At 32.8% G+C, this 26,398-nt stretch overlaps 1 protein-coding gene across 1 annotated transcript; it reads left to right on the top strand.

Annotated features, from left to right (window-relative positions):
* Positions 1-8,031: 8,031 nt before the first annotated feature.
* On the top strand, positions 8,032-12,258 carry LOC112720104 (protein transport protein sft2). The gene is made up of 4 exons (XM_025770924.2): positions 8,032-8,502; positions 10,598-10,865; positions 11,021-11,125; positions 11,905-12,258. The coding sequence occupies exons 1-4, from the start codon at positions 8,321-8,323 to the stop codon at positions 12,013-12,015; spliced, it is 666 nt and encodes a 221-aa protein (XP_025626709.1). The 5' UTR covers positions 8,032-8,320; the 3' UTR covers positions 12,016-12,258.
* The last annotated feature ends 14,140 nt before the right edge of the window (positions 12,259-26,398 follow it).

The following is a 26,398-nucleotide window of genomic DNA, read 5'->3' as shown; positions in this document are numbered from 1 at the left end:
CCTTCCGATTTCCTCCTCCCCTTTTTCCTTTGAGGGGCCATGCTGGGGGGATTTTTTCTGTATGGCAGACCTCTTTGTATATTTCGACTAGGGATGCTCTGAGGGGAGTATAATTATGGTATTTTTTAATTTTCTCCCCTTGTCGGTCTTCTTTTCTTTTAGATTCCTTATCTCTGTCACGGTAGGAGGCCCCCAATTTTGAGGTCTCTCCTAACCGAGCGTTTTCTTCCATGTTGATGTATTTTTCTGCCCGTTCCTGCACTTCGTCTAAGGAGGTCGGGTACTTTTTTGATATAGACTGGCTGAAAGGTCCCTCTCGTAGGCCGTTGATAAGTCCCATAATGGCGGCCTCTGTGGGTAAGCTTTGTATGTCCATGCATGTTTTGTTGAATCTTTCCATGTAGTTGCGGATGCTCTCCCGATCTCCTTGCTTGATCCCTAGTAGACTAGGGGCGTGTTTAGCTTTATCTTTCTGGATGGAGAATCTGGCAAGGAACTTTCCGGCTAGGTCGTCGAAGTTTGATATGGACTTGGGAGGTAGGCTGTCGAACCATCTGATCGCCGTCTTCGTGAGGGTTATCGGGAAGGCTTTGCAGCGAACGGCATCTGAGGCATCGGTAAGGTACATTCTGCTTCTGAAATTGCTGAGATGATGGTTGGGATCGGTGGTGCCGTCGTACAAAATCATATCCGGGAGTTTGAAGTCTTTTGGAATTTTGGTTTTCATGATTTCCCTGGTGAACGGATCCTGTTCTCTGCGTGAGCTTTCCTCAGGAGTGACCCGATGGGCTTTTAATTTGAGATCGGCTTCTAATTGCTGTAACTTGTCTTCCAATTCTCGACGTCGCCGTACTTCTTTCTGTAGATCTTTTCTGATTTCTCGTTGTCTTTGTGTTTCTTCTTCAAGTTTTTTCAAGCGATCTTGAAGGGCTTCTATTGCTCCCGGTTTAGCTGAATTTTTGTCTCCATTGGATTCCAGAGTGTCTTTTGGTGGGGTGTCCGCATTTTTGTGCGGTGTTCTATTTTCTAGATCTGAGTCGTGGTCGTTGTCATGGTTGTCCACCATGGTGATGGGATGACTTCCAGGTCCCCGGCAACGACGCCAATGTTCCGAGGGTTACCTGAAACTGTAGGTCGATCTCGGACGAGATCTTCTGTGCTAGTCGGAACCGATGTGTCCGGCTGGTGAATGGTGACCGGAGCTGGTACGTCCGACTTGTTTGGACTTTGAACGTGTTGCTGATCCTCTGTCACCGAAGGGTGGGGGGTACCTGCAAGAGACTCCGATGCTTAAGTTAGCATGGGTATTAAACAGGTGTTATGTAGAATCAGAGTATCCGTTATACCTTGGTGCTCCAGTGTATTTATAGTAGTATGGGCTGACCTTTCTGATAAGATAAGTTAGTTATCTTATCTTATCTTATCTTATTTTGGGTGAAGTCAGCTTATCTTCAAGGGAACCGCCTTTATCTCTGTAGGCTTGGATTGCCTTTGGATTTGGGTCGTGTTCCTCTATTTGGGCCCTTTACTGGGCTTTCCTGTTGATTTAGCCGATCTCTTTAAGAAGAGATCGGGTAGTCGGACCTGAAGAGGTCGGTCGCCATGTCGCTAAACATCCCGAGTCGGACAGCTTGACCCAGGGTATGAACAGGTGGTAATGCTCTTTGGAAGCGACTCGACCTTCTAGGGTTTATACTTCAGGTAACAAATTTTTATTATGTCGAAACTCTTTCATCTTGAATATAATGATTTTGATATATCTAGAAATAATTATTTATCATGGATACTAGATGCTAAAATCCATCTTGATTCAATAGATTTTGGAGATACCATTAAGGCTTAAAATAATACATCCCAGAAGGATAAAGCCAAATCCATGATTTTCCTTCGTCGTCATCTTGAAGTATGATTGAAAAATGAATATCCCATATTAAAAGATCCTGCAGATCTGTGGAAAGACCTTGAAGAAAGGTACAATCATGTGATACTTTCTCAAGCCCGATATGTTAGAGAAAATTTTCTCGACCTTCCATGCCTCGAATGTGCTCCTGCAGTAGCAATCGAGAAAAAGGATTTAAAAAAAATATATTCTGAGCTAATTTCTTACTTTCTTGTTGCTGAACGCAACAATGAGTTGCTCTTAAGAAATCATGAAGCGCGCTCAGTTGGCGCCGCCCCATTTTCTGAAGCAAATGCGGCAAATTATAACCCCAAAAGAGGTAAATGACAAGGTTTTAGTAGCAAAAAAAATTATGAAAGGAAAATGAATTATGTTCACAACAAAGGATCTCACCAGAAGTGGGATAAAGAAAGAAACAATGGGCAAAGTAAATCAATCGAGGATAAATGCTTCTATTGTAGTGGAAAGGGCCATTGGTCACATACCTGTCGTATCCCAAGGCACTTAGTTGATCTTTATCAAGCATCCTTGAAAAAGGATGACAAAGGAAAGGAAACAAATTTTGTTTCAAATGATGAAAATTCCACCACTCATTATGATGTATCTAATTTCTTTGAGGATCTTGAAGGAAATATTGGCCATTTGATCAATGATGGAATAGTTTAATATGTGTGTTTGTTAAATATTCAAGTGAATAATTTTTACTGTGCATGTACTTTTGCTCATTTTATTATTATTATTTGTTTTTGAAGAAAACTGGCAAGGACATATTCTGAAGATATTTGCCTTGCGGATAGTGCAAGTTCGCACACTATTCTTAAAAGTACTATATATTTTACCCATCTTGTGTCAAAAGAAGAATATGTTAATACTATTATTGGCTTAGGCAATGTGATAGAAGGCTCCGGAAGAGCTATAATTTTGTTTCCCAGAGGAACAAAATTTATAATAAATAATGCACTATTATCTACCAAGTCTCTGAGAAACTTGTTGAGTTTCAAAGATATACGCCGAAATGGATATCATATTGAAACAATGAATGAGGAAAATCATGAGTATTTATGTATCACAACTTATGATTTAAATAAAAAGGTTATATTAGAAAAATTGCCCTCACTTTCATCTGGGTTATATTATACCAAGATTAGTGCAATTGAATCACATGCTACTGTAAACCAGAAGTTTACTAGCCCAAATGAATTCATAACTTGACATGACCGATTGGGTCATCCGGGAACAACCATGATGAGGAGAATTATTGAAAACTCTCATGGACATTCACTAAAGAACCAAAAGATTCTTAAATCTAGTGAATTTTGTTGTGCTGCATGTTCTCAAGGGAAGTTAATTTTAAGGCCATCACCAGTAAAGATTGGATTTGAGTCCCCTGAATTCCTAGAAAGGATTCAAGGTGATATATGTGGACCTATTCATCCACCATGTGGATCTTTTAGATATTTTATGGTCCTGATAGACGCATCTTCGTGATGGTCACATGTGTGCTTATTATCTTCTGCAACCTGGCGTTTGCGAGATTACTGGCTCAAATTATTCGATTAAAAGCACAATTTTCAGAAAATCCAATCAAAGCAATTTGTCTTGATAATGCTGGTGAATTTACTTCCCAAGCTTTTGATGCTTATTGTATGGCTAATGGAATAAGTGTTGAACATCCAGTAGCTTATGTTCACACACAAAATGAGTTAGCAGAATCACTTATTAAGCGCCTCCAATTAATTGCTAGACCCTTGCTTATGAGAACAAATCTCCCAACCTCGGTTTGGGGGCATACTATTTTACATACCGCATCACTTATTCGTTTGAGGCCAACGAGTTACCATAAGTTCTCTCCTATGCAATTAGCTTTTGGCCAGCAGCCAAATGTTTCCCATTTAAGAATATTTGGGTGTGCGATATATGTTCCCATTGCACCACTTAATCGCACCAAAATGGGACCCCAAAGAAAATTGGGGATATATGTTGGATATGATTCTCCCTCTATAGTGAGGTATCTTGAGATACAAATCAGAAATGTATTTAAAGCCAGATTTGCAGATAGTCATTTTGATTAATCAAAATTTCCAACATTAGGGGGAGAGAATAAGCTTCCTGAAAAGGAACTTAATTGGAATGCATCATCGTTGATACATTTAGATCCTCGATCAGGGCAATGCGAACTAGAAGTTCAAAAGATTATACATTTGCAAATAATAGCAAATGAATTGCCTGATACATTTTCCGATACAAAGAGGATAACTAAGTCATATATACCAGCGAAAAATGCCCCAATTTGAATTGATGTCCCAGTTGGACAAATTGCCACCGAAGCAAATACACGCCAGAAGCGTGGTAGGCCTATCGGTTCCAAAGATAAAAATCCTCGAAAGAGAAAAGAGGTAAATACGATTCCTGTTGAAAAAGACATTGTAAAGACACCTGCAGTTGTCCAAAATTCTGATATAGTTTTAACGCCAGAAGACGTTCAGGTACCTGAAAATTGTGAAAATGACGAGATCTCGATAAATTATGTATTTACAGGAGAGAAATGGGATCGAAATAAGACAATTGTCAATGAAATATTTGCATATAATGTGGCATTAAATATCATGCATGAAAGTAAGGATCTTGAGCCAAGATCAGTCGATGAATATCGACAAAGGAATGATTGGCCAAAATGGGAAGAAGCCATGAAGGCTGAATTAGACTCACTTGCAAAACGTAAAGTCTTTGGACTTGTAGTCCGTACACCAGAAGATGTAAAACCTGTTGGATACCGATGGGTATTTGTGAGAAAACGAAATGAGAAAAATGAAGTCGTGCGCTACAAAGCCCGACTTATGGCACAAGGTTTTTCACAAAAGTCCGGTATAGATTATGAAGAAACGTATTCCCCTGTAGTGGATGTGATAACATTGCGCTATTTGGTCAGTTTATCTGCATATCATAAGCTGCATATGCATTTAATGGATGTGGTAACAGCCTATTTATACGGCTCATTAGATCGGGATATCTATATAAAAGTCCTTGAAGGATTAAAGATATCTAAACCATCCAATGAATATTCGTAAGGGTTATACTCAGTTAAATTGCAAAGATCTTTATATGGTCTAAAGCAATATGGACGAATGTCGTATAATCGTCTTACTGAGTATCTGGCCAAAAATGGATTCAAGAATGATGATATCTGCCCATGTGTTTTCATAAAGAAATCTGCATCTGGGTTCATTATAATTGCTGTGTACGTTGATGATTTAAATATCATTGGAACTCCTGAAGAGATTCGAACAATTATAAAAACTCTAAAAGAAGAGTTTGAGATGAAAGATCTTGGAAGGACTAAATTTTGTCTCGACCTGCAGATCGAGCATATAAAAAATGGGATCTTTATTCATCAAACAACATACACAGAAAAGATCTTGAAAAGATTTTATATGGATAAGTCACATCCCTTAAGTACCCCAATGATCGTAAGGTCTTTGGATGTGGAAAATGATCAATTCCATCCTAAAGAAGAAAATGAAGATATCCTTGGTCCTGAAGTACCATATCTTAGTGCCATTGGAGCGCTAATGTATCTTGCTAATAATACGCGACCTAACATATCATTCGCGGTGAATTTACTAGCAAGGTATAGTTCCTCTCCAACCAGAAGACATTGGAGTTGAATCAAGCAAATCTTTCGATATCTTTATTGAACGGTTGATATGAGATTGTTTTATCCATATGGATCCAAGTCACAATTAGTTGGCTATGCAGATGCTGGATATTTGTCTGATCCACATAAAGGGAGATCTCAAACAGAATACCTATTCACATATGGTGGTACAGCTATATCATGGAGGTCCACGAAACAGACGATTGCAGCAACATCCTCTAATCATGCTGAAATACTAGCGATACATGAAGCTAGTTGCGAGTGTTTTTGGCTGAGAAGTGTGATCCAATATATTCTGTCATCATGTGGACTGATTGATCAGAAGATATCTCCAACTGTCCTGTTTGAAGATAATACAGCATGTATTGCTCAACTTAAAGGCGGATATATCAAAGGTGATAGAACAAAGCATATTTCTCCCAAATTCTTCTTCACTCATGATCTTCAAAATCAAGGGACAATTGATGTCCAACAGATCCGCTCAAGTGACAATCTGGCAGATTTATTCACAAAATCACTCCCAAAATCCTCCTTTGAAAGATTGGTATATGAGATTGGGATGCGCCGATTTCGAGACATTAAATGATGTCGACAAGAGAGGGAGACTGTACTCTTTTTTCCTTGGTCAGGTTTTTTTCCCATTGGGTTTTTCTTGACAAGGTTTTTAATGAGGCAGTCCCCATCACTAAAGGATATTGTACTCTTTTTTCTTCACTAAGTTTTTTTTTTCACTGGATTTTTCTTTAGTAAGGTTTTAATGAGGCAATAATCCTAAATGGTCATCCAAGGGGGAGTGTTGTGATAAGATCAATTAGGTGGATGCCCATTTATGATGGGCGGTTGAATATTCTCAAGAAAAAATGCATTTAATAAGGTTTGAAAAATGAAACCTTATACATGTATAAATAGGAGATTAAGCCTCCGTTGTTTACACACATAAAAGCAATAAAACACAATTTTCTCTCTCTTTCTCTAATTATATTTCTTTATTTTATTTGTTACCTCTTTCTTGTTTATTTATTTAGTTATTTTATAACAAATATTACTTACTGTACAAAATTTATTAGCATTTTTTACTAAGTAGTTAACTTCAAATCATGACCACGAACTCATTCATATTTAAGACTAAGAGCTTTGTTTTAAATCTCTGAGCTAGTCGTATAGTTAGTGCATGTTTGGACGCCATTATTTTGTTAAAAAAAAAGATCTTTTTTCAATGAAAAAATATCTTTTTTTATTTTTTAACGTGTTTGGCAAATTTCTAGTAGTAAAAGTAAAAGCACTAGTAAAATCAAAAAAGATCTTTTTTGAGAAGATGTAATTTACATCTTTTTTTAAAAGATATTTTTTTCTTAAAAAAAAGATGTTTTTCATGTAATAAATAAACAAAAAAGTACTTTTATATTGTTATACCCAAACATAATTGATTGATAAAAAGACCTTTTTACATGAGATATCCAAACATAAAATTACTTTTACTTCTCCATAAGATCTTTTAAAAAAAGATAACTCGAAAAAATATTTTTTTTAAAAAGCTCACCCAAACAAGCCCAATGTGTTTTGCTCAATAGTTAGCATGTTTTACAAATAGTTAAGCTTAAATTTTGGTTTAGAATATTATCCAAAAGTTCTCTAACTTATTAGCTAACAACTAGGTTCGAGAGACATGTTAATATTGCAAGTGTGAGGAGTGTATGAAGTTAGTCCCACATAAAAGAAAACAAGGAAGAGTGAGAAGTTTATAAGATGAGAGACTCATTAACTTGCTACCTTAGAATTTTGAGTTAAATGTTGTGTTTTCTCATCTTATGTTATCTTACTTGATTTTTTCTTAAAATCTCTCTACACAGAAAGAAAACGAAAATAATAGAATAATTGTATCATTTCAAGTCTTATTTGATGATCTTTTTTAATATAATATCTATTTCACCCTTCTTACTAATTTTGGTATAATTAGTCCTTTTTATTAATTAAAATCTCTTTTTAATGATTTTTGACATTGAATTTTCCTAGATAATATTATCAATTACAAGTTAAGAATGAATACTAAATTAAAGTCAAGTTAATAATATTGACAGTTTTTTTTTGTTTAATCAAAAATAGAAAATTCGAACCCGTAATTTTTTAATTGAGTATGAGGAGACTATGTCATTTGAGTTATAATTCATTAGCTAATAATATTCACAGTTGACATTTTGTTTACGTCAATTTTTCATTAATAATATTAGCAACAATATTAGAGAGACAATCATCTAAATTTATCTTATTTAATTTAACATTCGTATATGTATGTAACATAAAATTATTAAAAATATAAAATAAAATAAACAATAATTAATAAATAGAAAATAAAATAATTTTAGCTTACTTTAAATTAATTTTCTGTTATTTTCCTGATATTTTCGTAGTGTTAATGGCGATTGGATTGAAGAACTAATTTGATCTATAATAAAAATTAAAAACTTTTTTGATCATCAATTAAAACAAAATAATTTTTATAAAAGTAACATTATAATAATTTTATTTTATTTTTATTAAAAATCCGTCTTGATCATCATCGTCATCAAATCAATTTCTCGTAGCAGGAATGGAGAGACCGAACTATGATTCTTTCGCAGCTAATCCAGCGTATAATAAGTTAACCACTGATCATTGATTCCAAATTCCACTTCACGTATCCGAAAATAAAACTCAAAAACACATTACAGAATAAACTATCTTCTTCGTTTTCTCTCTCGAGTTCGAAAAAGGAAAAAGAAAAAAAAATGCAGGGTTGGTTTTCGGGACAAAGCAGTAGCAGCGGCGACGATCAGATGCAAACGTCGTCGTCTTTGTTGGCCGATTGGAACTCATACGCCGCCTCTCAGGAATCCTCCACTTTGATGCCCTTTGATATTGAATCCGCCGTTAGGTCCGCCAACGACACCGTTTCAGGAACCTTTAGCGTGTAAGCTCCTCTCTCTGCTTGTTCAAATATGTCATTTTAGGGTTCGTAGGTTGTGCATTTGACTGTCTATGTTAGTGATCTGGGGATCTAAGTGCGGTATGGGATATGGCATAGTTGTAATTTGAAGAGATTTAAGTTATTTCATTCTAGTTATGATGAGGAATTGCAAGATTTTCACTTGGATTACAGGGTTTATTGGTAAGTGATACTGTTTCTGTGGGATTAGAATTTGAAAGAGAAAAAGAAACTTTGAAGTATGTTAGTTTCGTTTCCAAAACTATGGAAAGCTAGAATGTCAACTACGAAGGGTTTCAGACATTGGTTGAAGAGTAGATTTGTAGAATTCTTGATGTCTTGAAAGAGTGTGAAGTGTTGTAGATGTAGACAATTTGGTTTTTTTGGTTTGTTTTTACATTCCCCCCACCCACCCATTTTGTTGATGACGCTCATTGCCTCAACAAAGAAAAGGGTTCTCTTAGGTATTTTGTGTTTCCTCTTCTACAATGAAAATGCTATATTGTCTTAGAATGAAAACCTTCATGAATTATTTATAGCTTGAAAAAACTGAGGAAATGTCATGGAAAGTTTAGATGGTATTGGTATGTAGAATTAGTTGAGCTTGGAGTCGAGATAAAACTGGTAGCTTTTGAGAGATTCCTTTTAAGCTGGATTGTTTTTCCCAGAATCATCTTCTTCCCTTGAAATACTTTGCAATGACAGCGTAAGTTTAACATACTAACTCCTGAACTTAGTTTATAGTTTTTGGTTGGAGAAATGTGGGCCAAGACTTCAAAGATATTCTTTGAACAAAAATAAGAAGAACGCTGATTTTCACTATTGAAACTCGAAGTGTCAACCCTTCAATTGACACATTTCGATGTATGGATATCCAATCATCCATTCAAGACCATGTTATAATCTGAAGTATCAGGAAAAAGCTGCAGATAGCTATTGTTTGATGTTGGCAAAAGGTTATCTCTTGCTAGATGCTTTAGAACAGTAAAAGAGTATTTGCAACACAGCTAGACAAGAAGGAAATAAATCAACATGAATTATAGCTAACATGTAGAAATGATTCGTGTATTAGAGCTCAAGATCTTGGTTTATGAGAACAAAACTTGAACAAAGACTGCTCAAGTCTCAAGTCCCTCTTTGATGTCTTGCTCAAACACTTCTTATTGATGGGTCGTCTGCCATTTAAATGTGATGTTAGGGGAAATGGAGCTGTTGTGTGCAGTGACTAAGGAGTTGCCACTCTCAGTTATGCACTACACAACGAAATAGAGTGCATCAGGGGGGAAAAAGGGATATTTTATCGTATTTGCTGGTTTCTGCTTTAGGGTACAAGGACAGCATCATGCTGCAAGCATCTGCTCCTTCTCCTATATAGGGTGTCTCAGAGGTGGTGCAGTTGGTGGGTTGATAATGATGTTTAAATGTCTATCCAATGTTCCTTCTCTACTGAGTGCAGGGTCACAGGAACACTAGCCAACAATATGGACAAGAGATCATAAATGGAAAGAAGGAAGGAAGCATGCCAAACAATAAGTTTATTTGTTCCATATGTGGTGCAGTCAGGTTGGGTCAGCTAGATGGCTAAATATGATGCCATTTGATCTATGTAGGCGATTCCACCTAGTATGACAAGGCTTAGTTGTTGTTGACAGTTAACTTGTATTATGAGAAGCTGATTCATGATCATTTAAAAGATTGTTTTTGCTGGTGTTAGCTGTCTTTATGTGAGTAGATTATTATTTAAAGCGGTGATTGAGATCCTCTTTCCAATTGTAAATTATGAAGCATAAAATTGCTAATGTCTTTGATGATAATTACTCTAGTGTCATGTTGTCCTCGTGTGAATTGATGCTTGGATGGGTATTCATTTTTGACACTGGAAAGATGGACTATTTTTCTACCTTATCTAAATGTGGGAGATCTTTTTTATTGTTCTTAAATTTCTTTTCTTGTGATGATCTAAATTGCTGTCAAACAAACTCATAGTGGGCATTTGCAATTTCCTGAAATTTTTCTTGGGTCATGGTTAAAGGACATGCTGTCCTCAAGTAGTTAATCTATCTCTCTTATAATTGTGTAGGGTTTCTAAAGGCGTGAGAGATTTACCAGGAAACTTCCAGTCTGCCACTAGTAATGTTCCTTCCGGCAAATCGCTCGTGTACTTTGGTTTGTTTCTGGCAAGTGGGATATTCTTCATTTTCATAGCATTTACATTGTTCCTGCCCGTAATGGTGGTTATGCCCCAGAAGTTTGCTATTTGCTTTACACTTGGATGTGGATTTATTATTGGATCATTCTTTGCTCTCAAGGGTCCAAAGAATCAGCTTGCTCACATGCTGTCGAAGGAGGTAACTGACTAGAGTTCCATTTCCTTGCTTGTGTAGTAATATTTACAACCTTGACCAATAATTTGTTGGGATTTTTGGAAAATTGTAGCCTCCTTGTTTTGATTCATGTACCTGTTGCTTTGTTCTTACTGTCGTTCCTCATGATTATTTTTCAGAGGCTTCCTTTCACATTGGCTTTTATAGGCAGTATGATTGGTACCATATATGTATCAATGGTGCGCCATAGCTATGTTCTTTCTGTGATGTTCTCCGTTATACAGGTATATCCTTAACATCTTTTTAGCATTACCCTTCATATGCTTCAGTATTGATGTTGATTTGATGTATGCTCAAATAATTTTTTTACTTGTATATGACACAAACTTTTCATAGCAATTGTCAGCAATAACTTCTATATCGCAGAGCTAGTCTTACTTTAAATGGCCTTATTTCTAGCTTTTGTGATTTGTGTGAATATCATGACATGGTTCTAAGAACTATGGCTGTAGAACTGGCTCTTATTGTGTGTGTATGCATATAGGTTTAGCAATTACAGACACCATTTTTTAGCTTTTTATAAAATATATTTTCTATTTCTAACTGTTATTATGATTCTCTATTAGATCATTTTTATCAATATTTGACCTTGAAAATAAAGAGGAAATAATTATTCTTTTTTAGTCAAATTGTTCTTTTTTTAATACAGTTAAATGATATATATATATATATATATATAACAAGCTATATAAAAACTATATTAAATGACTATGAATTGTTATGAAGTTTTTTTATTTTTTTCCAAGATAGCAACTTACAATCCTCAACATTAGTCTCTTATCCCACTTGATGGGGTAGTCTACATGGATCAAATAATATTATTATGTGCTGTGATGGATCGTGTTAGTACTTATCCCATTTATGCTTAAATTTCTTTTGATAATAATTCACCAATAAAAAGTATAGTATTGGAGTATATTCATTGTAATGTGATCTCTCTCTATCTCTCTCACACACACCATCAGGATCAGTATTGCATTTGAAATTTTAATTATACTTGCAGGTTCTGTCACTTGGATACTATGCTATATCATATTTTCCTGGTGGATCTGCTGGAATGAGATTTCTGACTTCTGCTTTTACCTCTTCAATAATGAGATGTTTTGGGAGGTGACACTGTTTTGGTTAAATGGTAGTGATTGAGTGAGTGAGGTGAAAGATCATTGTCTATATGGTTAGCTGACTTGTAAATTTTGTCTCTTGAGATCTAGAGGTTAAAGCTTTGAAGTTTAAACTGAACTAAGAATACTGCTGAGATGAAGCATCATCTAACATTTTCCCTCTGAATGGGGGAAAAAATTGATTTGCCTCTTAATTAGCCTCAACTTTCATATTGCAAATTAACTTCAGCTGATAATATTGCTTTTTCTTCCTCTTCCCACTTTTATGCAGAATGGAATTTAATTGTATCCTTCTTACACTTTTAGTAGAGCACATGTTGACAGAAAATTAAATCCAAATAATATCAATTAGACATTTCATATAGTTGATGTATCCAAATCATATCCAAATGCAGAATGAATGATTGATTGAAAATTCCTTTAGCAGTTGGAGATACACAAGCTTCCAACTATCCTTTTTTAGTTACATCATGGGAGCTTCAAATCAAGGGTGGTCCAAAGTTGTGGTCAAGGATCCTAAATTTGCCCCCCAAAGTAACTTTAAACCATCATCATTCAGAGGTAAACGGTAAACCTTCCACAATCAAGAAAAGATTGGAACTTGATCCTCGTTGGAGTGTGATGTGCATTGGTGAAAGATGGAATAAGTGTATAACCATTTTTTTTTCCTTTTGCCTAACCCCATTACTACAAAGAGACCCATTTCCGGGTTTAAAGGACCAATGTATGTTTCCGTGCTACTTTTTGACCTGGCCATTGGAATTCACTAACCCAACAAATGAAAGACAAACATCTTAAATATGGCCAGACATTTAAATGGACCTCTACAGTGGAAGATAGAGATTGAGAGACTGAGATTGAATTAACTCAATTAAGTCTCTGTACTGTGTTTGGTATGTGTTTGGTATAAAATATACTGAAATGAGTTATGTTTCAGTATTATATTTAATTTAAAATAAATATGAATATTGAAGGGTAAATTTAAAATTTAAAAAGTTAAATAAAGATATTTTTAATAAAAAATATTACTAAAATTTCAGTCTCTATTTTTAAAATTTTAATTCCTTATATTCCCACTTTCTAGAAATACTAAAAAGATTGAAATTTTGGAGGCAAAAATTAAAATTTTAGTTTTAATTTTTGACTACCAAACATAATATGAATCTCAGTCTTCTAATCTCAATTTCAATCTTCCTAATCAAACGCTACTTAGGAGTGTTTCGTCGTGACTAAACCGTGGATATTCCTTTTTTCTTTACTAACAACGAAAGAGAAAAAGGTCAAAGTGAAAAGGCAAGCCAATTAACATCCTCAAGCCCCAAAACCAGTAAACCTTTTTTAATTTTAATCAAATATGACAAATTGAGAAAGCAAAATTGACTTGGAAATTGGTATACATATATTGACTGGTGAACATGATTGGACAACTTCAACTTAGTGAGGTTTAGGTGCAAAGAATATCTTTTTTAAACTCTCATTTGTATCCCTTAACTCTCTCTCCTTTTTAATAATTTATTGCTATTGGAATTTGGAAAGTAGTGATTGGTGATTAGGGAGCATAGACCCAGATTTTAAGGAAATATTTGGACACCAAATAATGGGATAAACACAGTGATTTGACCTTTTAATTAACATGATGAAGATTATGTGTAACCAAGAGGTGTTTTGTTTCTATATTTTAATAATTGAATTATTGTAAGTCATATATCATCTTCTTCATTGACATAAAAACAAAAAGCTTACCTCAGCGGAGCACCATGAACGGTCTACAAAACTAAATTGAAAACTTAGGAGTCACACATTGAAGGAGTTGCAAATTGCAATGATACATTGTCATAGCATAATTAAATGTGTTGCTTTGTATGGGAAAATTTTCAAATATACCAGTATTTCAGATATTTTTGATAGTTGATTTAATTAAAAAAATAAATATATATATATATAATTAAGATCAACAATTCAAAATTATTAAAACACCGGTCTACTAGCATATTTGAATTTTTTTTTTTTTTTTTTGGTATGATATGATAGGACTATTTTATTATCTTCTTTGTTAAGATTTGGCAAGCTACCTTGCTGCAAATGGGTGGTGTTATAATGTTATAAATATGACAAAATTAATAAGCTTTCAATTTAATTAAGGAATGCTATTTATAACCTAACTTAATATATAAGCTAATGTGTACGCCATCATTTTTTTTTATTCTGGATTCACTTAACACTACTTCTCTTGAATTTTTCGATTAGCATAAGATCAAACATGTGATTATCATGTAAGAGCATTAGAATTCGAAGTGACAAAATAGGTCAAAATCTATCGTGCCAATCTAATTAACTCAAAAAATATAGACAAATTAAAAAATTGACATGTTTAAAAAATATATATTTGCTAAACCTGTCCGGTTGACCTGCAAATTTTGATAGGTGGACTGACAGATGAGACATTTGTATTTTTTTTTTAGGCCATAAAAATAAACAAAATTACATCTAACTTAATCTTAAATGACTAAATCACTAATTGACTAATCTCTCCTCCTTAGATCTTATGATTAATTGGTTATTACTTATTTGGTTATTGATTATATTTTATATTTTAATTAACTTCATATAATACTTTCTTTTTTTTTTAATTTCCGAGATAAAAATAAAAATTCCTTTATGGTGGTGGGCTAACTCACCAGATCGGTTACCACCCCAATTAGAATGTTGAGGTTTGATCTCATCAATATCATTATAAAAAATCACAGGGCCTAATACAAATAGTTGTTTGACTTGTTTGAGTATTATGTCTTGAATTCGATACTTAACAGCAATGTGAATGCTGTTGGTTTCATGACTAGCTCCCTACCCTTAGAAAGCGAATTTAGACGAAATTAGAAATTAGAAATTAGAAATTAGTCATTGGCTTCTAGTCAATGGATATTCAAAGATTTGCACCTAATAGCTTAAAAGAAATATCATTATAGTAGTATTTATTTAATTTCTCATGTTAATATAATATCATTAAACCAGGACCATAATTGGTGGACCCTATAAAAATATTGGTGGACCCTATAATTGCAATTAAAAAAATTAGACAATTAAATAATTTTTTAATCAAATAAATTATGCATTTTTTTTGTATGTATTTTTTTCGTACATACACGGTTATTTCTTTTTTTTTTTTTCATTATCGTTAGTGTTATTGCTACCACTACTACCATTACCTCCTCCTCTTCTTTTTTTTTATTTGATTTTTTTTTTTTCTATTCTTCCCCTCTTTCATTATTACAATCATCATCACCACCATCATCTTCTTCTTAGTTAAATATTATACAATTAGTTTAACGATAATAAAAACACATCATTTAGTTATAAATGACACCAAAATTTTGATAAATAACATAGAAATTTTAGGTGAATGACATTAAAAATTTTGGTAAATGATATAAAAAATCTTTAAAGGGCCACAAATTCAAAATCGACTCACAAAATATATTTCAATGTGTTTTAGATTTAAAAGACACATTAAATTATTACAATTCACACGTGAATGATTAGATCTCTTTTATATCAGTTCAATACCACACGATTGATCCAATGATAACAAAAATACATCATTTAATTAGAAATAACACAAAAAATTTTAGTAAATGACATAAGAAATTTTTAAAGAATCACAAGTTTAAAAATCTAAATTTACCCAACCAACAAAATACATTCATTTGTTGCAAATGACATAAAAATGACTAAACCTCTATATATAGTTTAATACCACTCAACTAGTTTAATGATAAGAAAAGTACATCATTTAATTAAAAATGGCACAGTTAAAATTTTTTTGTGTCAGAATTTAAAATAACAACTCCTTCTCCTCTTCATTATCATCTTTTTTAGTGTCACAGTTAAAAAAATTTTGTATTATTTTTTTGATAAAATCTGCATAGCTTAAAACTCTCTATCTCTTCCTCTTTTTCTTTATTATTATCGTTTTTTTTATTATTTTACTTTTTTATAGTTCTTTTTATTTGATCTTTTTAACAAGAATACAAAAAAAAAAGAAAAAAAAATCAAATAAAAAAATATAAAAAATATTGCAATAATTATTTGGAGAAGGAAAAGAAAAAATAAAAAAATATAGTAATATTAGTAGTAATAAAAGAGTAACGATGAAAAAAAATACTGAAAAAAGAAAAAAAAGTGTGGTGATTTAGGCACGTATTTTGTGAGTAATTTTGTTTGATTTGGTCAATTTAATTAGATTTAGTTGATAAAAGTGTTTAAATGCGTAGGAGGACCGAATTGTAATATGATGGGATGATTTCATTATGGCAATGATCCATTATTAGTCAGGGTTAATGTGATTGGGAAATTTTAAATTAAATCAAATTGAAGTCCACTTTATGTATATCCAAATTCCAATTGCCAATGTCACCAAAAAAAAAAAAAAAAAATTTCCAATTGCCAATTTTGCAGTGCACGTGTGGCATTTATCAAATGACAAAAGTTCTCATAACTCATAAGATGGTACAATAATGAACGAACTACTATAACCAAAGGGACCACCAACCATGAACCGCCATCAATATATACATGCAATGATGCAATGATGCAATGATGCAAGCCATCAAGTTTCTCACCCCTCTTTGTTTCCATTTTATTCTTATATGGGTTCTTCGTATAATATTTTGATCCATGCAAAGCCGTTTAATTTCAAATGAATGGTACTAATGATTAAGGATGAACTATTATTATTTTCGCACTCAAAATAAATTCAACAAATAAATTTTACCAAATTTTCAAAACTGTATACTTGTTTGCTGTATATTATTATTTCGTGGAACCGTTTATTGGCATTGCCATGAACACATACATTCTCCATTAAAGAATATTATAATTATCAATCATGTTATGCGTAAATTAAAATCAGTCATTATTAAGATATATAGAATATATATTAAAATATAAAATATATATTAAAAATAAGTTAAATTATATATATATTTATACACAAATATATAATGACTAATTTTAATATATAAATAATATTTTTAATTTTTTAAATATGATAAAAAATTACATTTGGCAATAACACTTGAGAGAAAAAAGACAATTACCGAAAGAAAATTCCAGATTTTTCTTATTATAATTTAATTTATAGAATGATGCAAATTAAAAAGTGGGTGTAACCAAGAATCAATAGTTAATCATATACATATTAGCTCCACTCCTATCCATTTGATAACTGTAATTATTGGTCTTCAATTCATGATGGTTGTGTCCCTAGCTTTGTAGCTTATTAGCCACAACTTTTAAGGGTGTTCGGAGATGGGGTCATATCACATGAAATTGAGTAATATAATTATACAAAAATATTATTTATATACTAAAATTAGCTATTAAAATTAATTATTAATATATTTATATATAAATATATATTATTTAATTTATTTTTAATATATATTTATATTTTAATATATATTTTATACTAATAACAAATTTTAATAATTAATTTTAATATACACTTAATATAATTAAATATTTTTAGATACTTATCATCATGATATTTCGTACATAAGTGGATAGTAGTCTACTTGGACTATTGTGTCCAAATTAAAATGTCTAACAAAGCACACACGCAATAACTAACACTATTATAATTAATTTGAATTAATTTAATAATTAACCACTAATTTATTTATGTAAGTATTAAAATTTAAATTTTATCTTATACATACAACTATTTATTGGCTATTGACAAATTAAATTTTTAAATAAAATTCATATTTATAACGGATTGACTTATTGGATTGGAAAATTTCGTGAGAAAAAAAAAAAAACCCACAACACTGTTAGTTGTTACTCCACACTCACTCACTCAGCTTCATACACCAAGAGCCTTCAACCCAAGACATCAACCAATTATATATATATTATATATATGAAATTATATTTTTGTTCTGAGAAGTTCATTACAATTCATTTAGGATTATTTATAGTAATTTAATAATCTAACCAAAATTATGAGATCATACCATTTTTTGTTGTCAAACCAACTTCTTTAAAATTAATAACCTATATATAATAATTTCCTTACATAATGAGGAATTTTTGTTTATTATTACATAGACAAACTAAGGATGAAGACAAGGAAAAGGACAGAGAAACTAAAGAAAATAACTAAATCGTGAAGTAAGGTACAGTACTTCATTTTTTAATATTTAAGAAAATCTATATACAATAATGCTTGGTAGCATGTGACCTCTAATGTTTTTAATATTAATAATTTGGTAGTGACTAGTTTGTGCTTGTTATTGCAACATTATTTGGAAATATAATGTGACATAGATCCAATCATACCAATGAAAATTCTCACATATGTTTGTCATAAACCTTAATAAGATAGATTATTCATAATTTATTTTATTTTATTTTATTTACTAGATCAAGGAAGTTCAAATACTTGTGAGCAAGGAAAGCACAACAAAACAAAAACGGAAAAGGAGAAATGAAAGAATGACGAAGGTAAAGTATTCTCTTTTTTATTTTTTAATTTTAATATAGCTCATGAATTTAACTATGTTATCATCAATACCGAAAGGAGTCAACAGAATTTTGTCTTTGTAGATGCAAGTGCTAAGTGGCTTCGTATTTGAATCTTTTGGTTAATTAAAGTTTTGTGGAGCTAATAATTATTATCTCTAGTATTAATTTATTAAGGTATTTAGTTAATTGAAGATGAAGAAACTATTGTTGTAGATGAGAACGAAGACCATACCTTTTTCTTCTTTTTTCAGGTTTTGTTGTCTAATCTTCCTTTTTCAGTTTAGACTTTAGAGTATACAATTCATTTTGCCTCGGAATTACCAAGTAATGATGCAAAAGGGCCTTCTTGTTTTTCATTACTATTAAGTGAAGAATGACATCATGACATTCGTGTTTCTCAAGAGTTGGATATGCAAAATAAGTATTTATTCTTAGAAAATTTAATTTTTTTGCACTAATAATATAAAAAAATAAATAAAATTCAATAGTTATATTATTAAAAGTGAAGGATTTTTAAATTTATATATTAAAAAATTTATCTAAACGCATGATTTTTTTTTTTTTACGAAGCGGTGGCGTAGTTATTCTGAAAAGAAAAAAATATAGAGCATGAAGGGATAATAAACATCCCAAAAACTTAAGCTGGATTGAACTCTTAACCTTTCGGATTTAGAATTCTAATACCAGATCATGAAACCACTCATCCCAAAAGCGTAACCTGACAAAACAATGTAACACTAATGGTCATATCTCTAATACTTCTTAAATCTCCATTGTACACATTCTACGCTTAGGCCATTGGCTCCCTATACTTATTCATATCTTAATTTAAAAGAAGAAGATATTCATGTGCCAACACTTATGATGTGCACAAAGAATAATAGGATTAATGAGACAGACATTACATATGCAGATCTTTTATAAACTCATAGAGAGGTAGACATGCAGGTAGAGAGACGAGATCCTCTCGACTTATAAATAATGGAAAATATAACTTTCACACAAGGTTCAATATCAACTAGGTGCATTTATTATGTAAAAATTCTGAAGAAGTAATACAAGAGATACATCTGGACTTTGTAAGGGATTAGAAAAAGCTAATCTTTTAAAAGCAAATAGAGACAAAGAAGATGAATTTTTTTCAGGACTTTTATTTTTGTCTGATGTTAAAGATATTATTAAAAAAAATCTACCACAAGTTAGGATAAAAGAAAGAAGGAAGATAAGTAAAAAATTTCAATGATAAAAGGGTGATTAAAGTAAAAAAAATAATTTTAAAAAAGAAAAAAAAAACAAAACTAAGAGAAAAAAAAGAGAACTCACAAAAAGTAGGGGCGCAAGCAAACATCTATTAAAATAGAAAAGCATAAGAAAGAAACAAGAGAAAATTACCAAATAAAGAAGAAGAAAAGCGTTTAAGATTCACAGAGAGGAGGAAAAGAATAATTCTAGAAGAAGTGATGAAAGTGATATAGATATAACTCAGAAGAGAAAGCAAGAAAAACCTGAAAATTGGGTTCCCAACCCAATTTATAATGTAGTAATGAAAAAGCCGTGGTAGAACATTTACGCAACTTAGAAAGAAAATATCAACATAGTTGACAGTGCAATCAAGAAAAGAATCAAAAGGCGAAGAGCAACACAAAACTAGAAACTAGAATCTTATTATAAGGAGCAGTGAGTGTAGGTCATCTTTTGAGGAGTTACACTATAAGAAAAAATGCTGAATACAGTCAGAATTATCGTCGAAAAAACGAATAAAATTCGACGGAATAAACCTCACCGGTAACATATTACCGGCAGATTTCTTGCGTTTGATGGTAATTTCCATCGGATGTAGCGACGAAATATAGATAGTAAGAAAATAGAATCTGTTGAACATTACCGTCGAAAATTTTTTTACGGTAACGTTGGTACCATATCATATGTCTTCGCGCCATTTTACCGACGGATTAATTCGAGAGTAATGCCGACGGGATTTTTTTTTAGTTTTTTTTTTTTGAAAAATTGACTGGGCTGTTACCGTCGGTATATTCTGACGATAATTTCAACGGTAGTCTTTTTTTTTTTAATAATTTTTTTCCATCCATCTATAATGTATTCTGAAACAATACTTTATCCTGATGTGAAGTATCAAACATACAAAGTAAAAATAGGGATCATAGTAATTGAAATATCTGAAACAATGCTAATTATATTATATTCTTCTCAAAGTTTGATAAAGAAATACATATCATAGAACTATATTTACATTAACCCTATTCAGATTCATCTTCTTCTTCCTCTGGTTTACCATCCTCTTCTTTCGAGGTAGTTTTCTGATCATCGAACTTGTCTTCCTCTTCTTCATCGCCTTCGACCCTGTATTCTTCTTAAAGATTGTCGTCCTCTGGTAGTAGTGCGTCATCATCTATTCTAAGGTCAATGATGTCATCATCTATAACAGCCAACCTTAGGGTGATTGGCTCACCGGTATCAACCACCATTTTCGAAGGAGTTAAGTCATCAATCTGGTAAGGTTCCTGACCCTCTATCCTATCATCAAACTCGATACGGTCTCTTGGCTTAGTCTTAGCCACAACCACCCAACTAGACTTGCATGAACGCGGATAAGGAAAATAGTATACATGTCGTGCATTTTGAGGTAGAATAAAAGGATTGTAGTGCCTATATTTCTTAGTTACATTAACTTCAATAATATCGTAGTCTTTGTGCTCTCGTATTCTTTGTTGCAAACTTAGATCATATCATTCACATTTAAACATGCATACCTTGTACGTAGTGCGACAGAAATACTCTAATTTCATTATGTTGTGCAACACACCAAACCAATCAGAATGACCCTCGCCTGAATCTCACGAACCCAAACTCTGGTGTTATCTGTTTTCTTTTCAATCGATCACTGTAAAGAATGGAACAGATATCCATTAATATTATATATCGGGTAGCTAGTGCCCTTATTCATTGGTACCCAACTAAATGCAACTAGTTCCGAATCTGTTGTGTCAGTTAGATACACGCTGATGTATTCTCTGAACCAACGTGAAAATTTATTCAATGAGATATCAGGATTTGTCTTTTAGAATAACCTATATGATTGAATAGGATAAAGAAATTTTGATTATATTAAGAAGTTAGTATCTCATTGATTGCAATATTTAAGAAGACTTAAAAAACTTACATGAGGTAGGATGAAATATGGTCATAGTTAAGCAACACATGCAGATATGCAGCATCGATTTTCTTCTGCTCTAACCAGTAGTCACTGTCTGTACCTATTGTAGCTCCTTTCAGAGAAAAGATTGGGTATGTTGTTATACTTGGAATGGATTCTCCCCTTTCATTGTTCCTACAATCTTTGTTCTACGTGACTCAACATGAGACTAAAAATAGAATAAGCAAAATGCAGATGTTTCCTTAGCTAGGAATGCTTTGCAGATGCTACCCTTAATCCGAGCTCTGTTCTTCACGGTGTGCTTGAATGAATCAATCATCCTCTCAAATTGGTACATCCACCGAAATTGGACCGGCCTACAAGGTATTGCTTCGTACCGTAGGTGGATTTCTAAGTGTTCTATAACATCAAAAAAAGATAGAGGAAATATCCTCTATAGCTTACAAAGTATGATGAGAATGTTCTTGCCCATGACTGTGAGATCATTAATGCTAAGTTTTGTAGCACATAACTTCCTAAAGAACTCACTTATTTCTGTGAGAAGTTTCTAGATGTTGGTTGAAAGTTTTCTGAACGCGACAAGAAGCAAAGACTCCATGAAGACGTGACAATCATGACTCTTTGACCCAGCAAGCCTACCCTGTGACACGTTTGTACACCTGCTTAAGTTAGAGGCGTAAACATCAGGAAACCTTAATCCTCTAATCTACTTAAAAACATTTTGTCTCTAGTCCTTCATTATAGAGAACACCGCCTTTGGTTTAGCCCACTACCCGTTATCAAATCTCTTTAAGTTCAGATCTGACTGCTTGCAAATGTCTATCAAGTCTAACATAGCCTTATCGTTATCCTTTGTTCACTCATCGTCCATTATTGTGTGCATGATATTATCAAACGCATTTTTTTCAATGTGTATCACATCAAGATAATGTTGAACTAAGTTGTCTTTCCAATAAGACAACTCCTAAAATATACTCTATTTAGTCCAATTATGCTTCCTGCCATATCCTGGAGGTCTCACACCTGCCCTGTTTTTGACGATCCTTGGGATTCTATTGACACAATGTCAAACTTGCCTACCACCCAACCTCACGGGTGCCTCTCATTATTCATTTGTATTTTATTTGAATGAGTCCTTGTTGTGCCGAAAAGGACAATCCATGCTGAGAAATCTTTGATGGCAATCAAACCACAAATTCTTACTACCATTCGTCAACCAAAATGTCTTTGTATCTTCCATATAAATGGAACATGTCATTCTACCATGAGTGGACCAACCTGATAACACCCCATATGTAGAAAAGTCATTAATGATCCACATCAACACAACACATAATTAAAAGTTTATCTTCGTCGAAATATCATACCTTTCTACACTATGGATGCACAACTCCTTTAACTCATCCACAAATGGCTGCAAGAAGATATCTATTTTCCCTTTGGATTATTGGGACCAGGTTATAAGGTGTCACGACTACAGGTCAGTAAGAGTACGCATTACCAAAATTAGAATTCGGTGCGAACCCGTTAGAGCACAAAACTAGTCTAACGTTTCTCGGCTCGCTCGCAAATGTAGGATGGACTCGATCAAAATGCTTCCAGGATTCTCCGTATGACGGATGCGTCATGATTTTATAATCTCTCTTGTTGTTACTATGCCAGCTCATGTGAGGGGCTGAACTCATCGATGCATACAATCGTTTTAGCCTAGGGATTAAGAGCGAGTAGTGCATCCAATTGGAACTCTCTTTAGCCAATGTTTACCAATCTGTTCTCTCTTATCTTGGAACCTTAGTGATTTACAAAATCTGCATTCAGTTAGGTCTACATCCTTCTTGTAATACAACATACAACCATTCAAATAACAATTAATTTTCACTAAATTTAGACCTAATTTTTAAAACTAGCTTCTTTGCTTTGTAGTGGTTTCAGAGGATGTCAGTGATCTCGACAGGTATCAGTTCATTGCATAGGGTGGTTCACTTATCAAAAGACTCTTGGGTATAATTTGACTTCGACTTAATACTCATCATTCTAACACATGCAGACAAATTCGAATAAACGCACCCCTCGATCAACGGTCTCGCAGCAGATTTTAACAGATGATAAAATCTCTTCACCTCTGAGTTAGGCTTTTGTTCAGCCTCTTTCAATTCCATAACACCTGTTGCATCAAACATCATCTCGTTGTATCTCTCTTGGTTACCTTCCCAAGTCATTTCTTCCATATTTAGTTCTCTCATCACCCGAACCCTTGTTGATTGACAATCAAACCTATCCAAATCCGAGGCAGACTAGTTAATTTCCTACTCGTCCGCTTCTTTGTGTTCTGTCCATGTCCAATACACATCCTTGAACCCGTTATAATAGAGGTAAAACGTTATATCCGCAGGTCCTAACCACTTAGTCAGCTGACATTTTTCACATGGACACCTCTATACCCCCTTTAGACCTAAATGGTTTAATGCTGAAGACATGCGCAACCAACGCGTCAACCCCTTCAAATAATTCAGGTTTTAAACCCCCGGTCCACCGTTATCCTTATCATACATCCATAAACAATGACTTGGAATCATATTGAAGCACATACCCTAGAATTCAACAAACAACACAAATTATTAAATTTTTTAGAAGATTCGTTAGAGTGTACCCTATAATTAGAATCTTCCACTAAATACAATTATTATTTTTTGACAAATTAAACACATTTTAAAACAAATTAAACGACATTTCGGCAGAGCTTTTTCTTAATTCAGAGACATCCATCAAATAAATATAACAGTTTTCACAGAGAAAACAACCGTAGGTATAAATTAGAACAAACACGAATTCAATAACACATCAATTCCTAACTGTTTTAATGTACGACCCTTATAACTCCATAATTTTCCAGCAAACTTCTCCCACTTTTGTCCTAAAATGCTATATTAGGAAAAGTAAGTCCAACATAAAACTTAAACAATTACTTATAGTTAGAGATAGAAAACCTACTTGGAACATAGATGCACAGAATATGGAAGAAGCAAAATCCAATTGATCTCAGAGAAATAGCACCTTCCTAATAAAAAAAAAGCTTATTAAACTCACAAGGTGAAACCAATTAATTTAGCAAACTACATAAAGTCTTCCAATAATGTCGAGCATTCTTAATCTTACCCTACTTAACCTACTTTAACATAATTTAATTTCTATTTATATTAAATTAACACAAGAAATCCAACTTTATTACCCTAATTTAGTCAACAATAATTTGATAATAAAATACATAACAAAATTCTAAACTCACAAAAAACTGAAGAAACTAAAAACCCTAATCACAAACTTCATTATCCTAATTTAATCAATAATTTGGTAAAATACCTAACGAAATCCTAAACTCACAAAAAAATCTGAAAATCCTAAAAAACTATACTAAATCCTAATTACAAACTTCATTACACTAATTTAATCAATAATTTCATAAACTACTTAACAAAAAATCCTAAACTCACATGAAAATCTTTAAAAAATATATGTCAAAATTACTTCTGATGGTGGCTGCAGGATGGTAGAGGCGTGGTGGTAGCAGGAGGCGGCAGTGATGGCGACAACGTCACGATCACCGACAGCTCCTGTAGTGACCGACAGCTCCAGCGGGTGGCGGCAACGTTGGCAGCTTCAGGGCTGACGAGAGAACAAGAGAGGAGAGAGAGTGAGTTTGCAGAAGTAAGGGGGACAGGGTTTGCGTTTGAATTTTACCCCAATATTAACGTCAGGTTTACCGACAAAACATTTAGACGGTAAATTGCATAAACGCAGCGTTTCACTAAAGCGAGTTATCATCGGCAAAATCTACCGGTAGATCTGCCGGTATAGTTGGTGCCACTAAAATAATATTTCGTGCCACTTATCACCGTCGATTTAGAGTCGGAACATAAAATCCGACGGTAAACAGTTCAGGGAACCAAATCTAGTTTATATTCGACGCAAAGATCAACGCTAAATCCGACGATAATAGACACCACTAAATCCGACGGTAATTTTAATGGTATTTAACGTGTTTGTTGTAGTGTTAGTAATAATCTATTTGACTTTTTAATATGGTGTGTTTGTTTTTTTTAGTGGTATTTTAGACTTTGGGATATTCTTTTAATTGGAGTAGGTGGCGTTTTCAATTTGATTTTTGTATGTGTTAGAATGTGAGTTTGGTGTGTTTGTTATATGATTGGGAATTGTCATTTTTGTTAATTAGTTCAATTTATCTTGTAAAAATATTTAATTTAAAATTTAGATGATTATAATTTAAATAAATAATTTAATTTAGTTCAATAAAAATAAATATATTTATATTGTTGTATTAGTTATTTATGACGTATGAGTACTGCAAAATTAATTTTAAAAAAAGACATTATTTGTTTAATTTATTCTTGTAGCTGAGAAATTATATCGATTAAAACAAAAAAAATTTTGGAGCAAAATTTGAGGCATGGCAGAATTAGAAAATAGAGAAAGAAAAGAAAATTTGAGAATATTCAGGTTCTAATGGCATTTATAAATTTAATAATGAATAATAAATAAATTAAAAATTAAATTGTTTATATAGAAAAGATAACTAATGACCGGTCTTTTTTATAAATAACGAATATGTATTTTTATTTTTATTGAATTAAATTAAATTATTAATTAAATATACTCAT

Source organism: Arachis hypogaea, chromosome 11 (assembly GCF_003086295.3).
Source record: "Arachis hypogaea cultivar Tifrunner chromosome 11, arahy.Tifrunner.gnm2.J5K5, whole genome shotgun sequence".
Lineage (NCBI taxonomy): Eukaryota > Viridiplantae > Streptophyta > Magnoliopsida > Fabales > Fabaceae > Arachis > Arachis hypogaea.
Note: the sequence above shows the minus strand (reverse complement) of the source record. Positions and strands in the feature narration are given on the sequence as shown.

What these genes read in the sequence shown, in the direction of transcription:
- LOC112720104 (XM_025770924.2), top strand. Translation starts at nt 8,321, where the DNA reads ATGCAGGGTTGGTTTTCGGGACAAAGCAGTAGCAGCGGCGACGATCAG. An exon ending in GTTTCAGGAACCTTTAGCGT is followed by an intron (nt 8,503 to 10,597) that starts GTAAGCTCCTCT and finishes ATAATTGTGTAG; the next exon opens with GGTTTCTAAAGGCGTGAGAG. An exon ending in TGATGTTCTCCGTTATACAG is followed by an intron (nt 11,126 to 11,904) that starts GTATATCCTTAA and finishes TTATACTTGCAG; the next exon opens with GTTCTGTCACTTGGATACTA.